This window comes from Cololabis saira, chromosome 9 (assembly GCF_033807715.1).
Source record: "Cololabis saira isolate AMF1-May2022 chromosome 9, fColSai1.1, whole genome shotgun sequence".
In the NCBI taxonomy this organism is placed as follows: Eukaryota; Metazoa; Chordata; class Actinopteri; order Beloniformes; family Belonidae; genus Cololabis; species Cololabis saira.
The window spans coordinates 38695374-38701373 of NC_084595.1; the positions used below are offsets into that span (position 1 = coordinate 38695374).

Consider the following 6000-nt stretch of genomic DNA (forward strand, 5'->3'; position numbering starts at 1 on the left):
ATCATGGCACAACTTAAAGAAAAGTCTCTTGGCGTCATGCCCGAAACCGAACAGGATGTCGGCCATTTTGAATTAGTTGTGTCATTTTGGCGCAATTTATGCCATTCCTTCGGCAGTTAATACGGCCCGAACCTTAACGTGCACCCAGGTGTGTTATACATCAAAATGTGCGTCTCCATCCTCCGACACCACGCATTACTTTTCTCTTTCAAAAGCGTTACCGTGGCGACGCTAGATGCCAAAAAGCGCACCCCCCCTTGATCTGATTGGTTCAGACAGAAAAAACTTTGCGCCTCAAGCCCCACAATACGGTTTGACGTACATGCACGAAAATCGGTACACATCTTTATCATGTTGCTACTTAAAGAAAAGTCTCTTGGCGCCATGGCCGAAACCGAACAAGAAGTCGGCCATTTTGAACATTCTGAATGAATCGCGTAATTTTGGAGCAATATGAGCCATTCCTTTGAGAATTAATACGGCCCGAACCGTAACGTGCACCCAGGTGTGTTATACATCAAAATGTGCGTCTCTATCCTGCGACTACGCGCATTACTTTTCTCTTTCAAAAGTGTTACCGTGGCGACGCTAGATGCCATAAGGGGCGCCCCCCCTTCATCTGATTGATCCATATTTGATAGTTCCCCAAAAGTCACCAAATTTTGCATGCAAGGCAGGCCTGGCGATAAATTTGATATTTCATGGTTTGTATTAATGGGCGTGGCAAAACGGCTCAACAGCGCCCCCCGGAAAACTTTGTGCCTCAAGCCCCACAATACGGTTTGACGTACATGCACGAAAATCGGTACACACCTGGATCATGTCGCAACTTAAAGAAAAGTCTCTTGGAGCCATGGCCGAAACCGAACAGGAAGTCAGCTATTTTGAATTAATTGTGTAATTTTGGCGCAATTTATGCCATTCCTTCGGCAATTAATACGGCCCGAACCGTAACGTGCACCCAGGTGTGTTATACCTCAAAATGTGCGTCTCCATCTTGCGACTACACGCATTACTTTTCTCTTTCAAAAGTGTTACCGTGGCGACGCTAGACGTGAAAAAGCGCGCGCTTCATCTGATTGGTCCATATTTGATAGTTCTCCAAAAGTCACCATTTTTTGCATGCAAGCCAGACTTGGCGATAAATTTGATATTTTATGGTTTGCATTAATGGGCGTGGCCTAACGGCTCAACAGCGCCCCCTAGAATACTTTTATCTGCCATAACTTTTGAATGGTTTGACATAGGAAGTTGTGGGTGATGTCATGGGACTCTGTAATGAGTCCTCAAGCTTCGTTGGCCTTAATTAGCCCCGCCCCTTCTTCTGATTGGTTGTCCTTTTTTTAATGATAAAATCGCCGCGAGCCGCCAGTCGCTCTCGCGCTGACTCCCGCTTCCTGATTCAAACGTCTGCCGGCCCCGCCCCCCGACCAATCAGTGGCGAGTAGGGTGATGACGGCCCCGCCCCCCTACCAATCAGTGGCGAGTAGGGTGATGACGGCCCCGCCCCCCGACCAATCGGTGGCGAGTAGGGTGATGACGCTAGACGCGAAAAAGCGCTCGTCCCCTTCATCTGATTGGTCCATATTTGATAGTGCTCAAAAAGTCACCAAATTTTGCATGCAAGCCAGACTTGGTGATAAATTGGATATTTCATGGTTTACATTAATGGGCGTGGCCAAACGGCTCAACAGCGCCCCCTAGAAAACTTTTCTCTGCCATAACTTTTGAATGGTTTGACATAAAGAGTCGTGGGTGGTGTCATCAGATTCTGTATGGAGTCCTTGACCTTCATTGGCCTGAATTAGCCCCACCCCTTCTTCTGATTGGTTGTCCCGATTTTCTGCTATAACTTTGGAATGGTTTGACATAGAGAGTCGTGGGTGGTGTCATCAGATTCTGTATGGAGTCCTTGACCTTCATTGGCCTGAATTAGCCCCCCCCTTCTTCTGATTGGTTGTCCCTTTTTTCTGCTATAACTTTTGAATGGTTTGACATAGGAAGTCGTGGCTGGTGTCGTTTCTGATATGCTTATGGGGGGCGGTGGCCGTGAGTGCGAGGGCCCGTTCATCGCTGCTTGCAGCTTTAATTCATCTTATATCCTTTTACTGCCAACCCAGTAGTCATGATCCCTTTACATTTCCAGCAAACAAACCATCAATATGCAGGTTGAGAAGCTTAATCTCAAACTGTATAATCTACTAGAAAGAAATTGGGTTCCAAGTTGAACTCCAGAAAGAGACAACTGTTTTCATTTTCTTTACCTTTGGACATGCTGGACAAAATAAAAAATACTGGACTGGATGATCTTAAGTTAAACATGCAGATGTACTCAGAGTTGTACGTGATTGCAGTATTATGTAAAGCATGCTTTCAGTTATTTAAAAAACAAAAACCCCAAACAAAGAGCCTAAAAGCCTCTGAGCTCTGTTTCCTTCATGAGGTCCTGCTGCTGGAACTGATGGTGCTGACGGAGCTGGTGGTGAACTTTTGTCAAACTATCATTGGCTAAAAACCCTCAAAGCAAACTTTTTTTCCCATATGCTATTTTCATAGGTGTGTAAATCTGAAAGCAACTGAAAATACAGATTATAATGTCTGGCTTTTTTTTTAACCAACACTCAGAAACTGTAAAATAAAGAAAATGTAGAAAAACAGTGAAATGTTTTTTTTTTAAATGTGACTACCGTTGAGGTTTAAAAGGTTTGAAGGTGGCAGTCAATTATCAATTATTAATTAATAATTCATTACTGTGCTATCTGGGGAAGTTTTGCTGTATGGAAGAAATCAAACAATAAACAAATAGAAATCTGATACGGCTATCCTGATTCTGATGCTGCATATTGTCCATCCATCCATCCATCCATCCATCCATCCATCCATCCATCCATCCATCCATCCATCCATCCATCCATGTTCTATACCCGTTTTAACCTTTGCAGGGTCACAGGGGCATATGATTCATGCAAAAGTTATATTGAAAAAACATATTTGAAGTTATCATTTACAACCTATCTATCTATTGGATTTATCAGATTTAAGAGATGTTTTTTCTTTTCTTTTCTTTTTTTCTTTTCTGTTTCTGTTTTTTGTTACGTACCCCCAGAGAGGACCCACAGACATTCAGGTGAAAATCTTTCCATTGCTGATTTTCAGGGCAGGGAGAAGAGCGCCATCACGTGGCGAAGCGGTCGATCAAGCCCTGCGAGAGTTCATTCGACAGCTTCTGCCTGAACAAGGGCCAGTGCATGCTGCTGGTGGAGATGAATGAGCACGTCTGCAAGTATGTTCATGTACTACACTGTTTGCATTGGTGGTTGAGTAGCTGTGTGCATGCGTGCGTGCATGCGTGTGTGTTTGTGTATTCTGCTTCATCATTACGCATGACTACTATATTTGTATTGCAGGTGTGAAAGGGGCTTCAATGGCCCCAGATGTGCCATGCCGGAGCTCGTTGTTAGGCCAATGGGTGAAGAGCAAGCCCTCATGATTACTTTCACTGTGGGTCTGCTGATGACAGGTCTGGCTGGTGCTCTGTACTTCTTCTGCAAGTGGTAAGTCTTTCACCTGTGTTGGTATGTACAGTTGAGGAAGATTTTATTAGCCCCCTTACAAAATAGTGCTTGTTTTCTAAGTTTTTTCCAAGTGATATTAACCAGAGCAAAATAAACTGAACACAGCTTTTTGTAGACTTCGTAGTTTTATTTTGGATGCTTACACTATTTTATTTTCCACTCAGAAATGAAGATATTGTACAAAACACAAAAACTACCAGGGTCAAAATTATTAGCCCCCCACACCCTAATAGTCAATTGTGTATCTTTTTTGCTGTATTACTGCCTGCACACGTTTGTCGTAGTTTACAACAAGTCTCTCATACTTCATTTGAGGAATCCTGGCCCATTCTTCTTTGGCAAATCTCTCCAGTTCCTCTAGATTTGATGGGTGCCTGGCATGGACATGTTTCTTTAGGTCACCCCACATATTTTCTATTGGATTTAAGTCAGGGCTTTGTGCAGGCCATTCAATGACATTCACTTTGGTCGTCTGGAGATAGTTCTTCACCAAGAGGGAGGTGTGTTTAGGATCCTTGTCATGTTGGAAGATGAAGTGACGTCTCAGACCCAGTTTCACAGCTGACTGCCTAAGGTTCTCTTTCAAAATAGCCAAATATTTTTCTTTATTCATGATTCCATCCACCTTGACAAGATTTCCTGTTCCAGATGCACTGAAGCATCCCCACAGCATAATACTCCCACCACCATGCTTCACTGTGGGGATGGTGTTCTTTGGGTTGAATGCCTGTCCTTTTTTTCTCCAAACGTAAGCAGTGTCCCTGTGGCCAAAGAGCTCTAGTTTAGTCTCGTCAGACCATAAGACACGCTTCCAGTATGAATAATCTTTCTCCAGGTTGTCTCGAGCATACTGAAGTCTGGCTTGAAGGTGCCTCTTCCTCAAAAGTGGGGTTTTTCTTAGTCTGCATTCCTGTGCAAGTAGTACCTCTAGGTTCATAGGAGCAATATATTTGCTGTGCTTGTCTTGTAGTATTACTTTGTCCCACTGGAGATGTTTATACTGTCCCCATGTGGACAGAGCTAGTAGAGCTACACAGAGTGCCCGTAAAGCATTGTTCAGTGTCTTGTGTTGTCTTTGCAGGTATAGGAAAAACAAATACCCGCACCAGCAGAAGCAGCAGAAGCAACAGAAGCAGCAAAAGCAGCAGAAACAGCAGAAGCAGCAGAAGCAGCAGGGTTACAAGGGAGTCCAGAAGATTTAAATGCGATATGGGCTCGCCCACGTCACCTGTTACAGGAGCAGGACTTTCTCTTTAATCTAAAAGTAGCAGACAAAAACAAAACCTGGGGCTGGTTTACAGCAATGTTCCTATTTTAGCTCTCTACGTCACGCAGCTTTATCGGGCGGGCAGATATTCACAAAGAGATTAAAACGGTTAAACAAAAACAGCTTTTATGTGGCATAACTGGTTCTTAAGTTTCAGATTGAAAGGATGAATAGCCAAACACACAAAAACGGTGTGTGCGGGCGAAACCACCCATATGGTGGTGGAAAATCCATAGAAAAGATTAAATGTGAGGGGTGAGATGGACTAGTGAATCTGTAGTGACTTGTTGTGATTCATTCTTTCAGATGTTATGCCTAATTTGTTAAACCTAGTGATTTGTTTTACATGCAAGAAGCCATAACTTTCAATGAATTTGACGGACAGTCATTTTTACTGTGTTTACTAAAGTTAATAATGCCTCAGATTTTTTTTCTCAAATAAAAAGTTTGTCTTTTTTGCCAGAATGCAAAAAGATAGATATTAATTTTGCATTTCAGAGGTCCTTAATGAAGTTCAGAAAAGCTTAAATCTGTCTGAAATAAAGTATAATAGTCAGCTTTCATCTGCCTGCCTTCTGAACTTTAAAACTCATTTATCATTCATGTGTAGCCCGGTTAAACGTTATATTTATTATGGTCTTTTGCCATTTGCAGTTTACCATTACAACCTTTTTTATTTTTTTATAATTTCTGCCTCTGAAGTTGTAGCGTAGCACAACAGCTCTGTTTTATTACTTGAAATGTTGTTTAGTCAACTAGTATTTCTGATGCAATACCTTATTTTAAAGTATTATTGTATACAATGGAATCCGTTATGTTTTAGAAACTCTTACAGCTAATTATAAAAAGAAATAGTTTTTTTTTTACACCTGTATATGACATTGCCTTCAGTCACATGATAAAGGTACAACGGAGAGTCTTGGCATTCTTGTCAAGCTTTCATGCAGCTCTCACATTTATGCATGAAATTCTTGCAATGGTAGAAGTAGCTGTCCTTGTGGGAGGACACATCTCTGAGATAAAAAAGAAAAACATCAATTAAATATATCATTTCAGATTTGAAGTGTGTGCTCCCTTTATTTATTACAATAACTCTCAACTTTCTTACATTCTTCCTTATTTCATTTTCTTATTTGCTCTTGACATTAAGCTTGAATA

At 41.9% G+C, this 6000-nt stretch overlaps 1 protein-coding gene across 1 annotated transcript in view; it reads left to right on the top strand.

Moving 5' to 3' along the window:
- LOC133451135 (proepiregulin-like) overlaps window positions 1-6000 on the top strand; it is a 40198-nt gene extending 34198 nt beyond the window's left edge. Inside the window, exons 3-5 of the mRNA XM_061730081.1 lie at window positions 3157-3283; window positions 3408-3554; window positions 4657-6000. Of these exons, the coding sequence (XP_061586065.1) occupies window positions 3157-3283; window positions 3408-3554; window positions 4657-4777 (395 nt within the window). The 3' untranslated portion in view covers window positions 4778-6000. The remainder of the gene's footprint in view (window positions 1-3156; window positions 3284-3407; window positions 3555-4656) is intronic.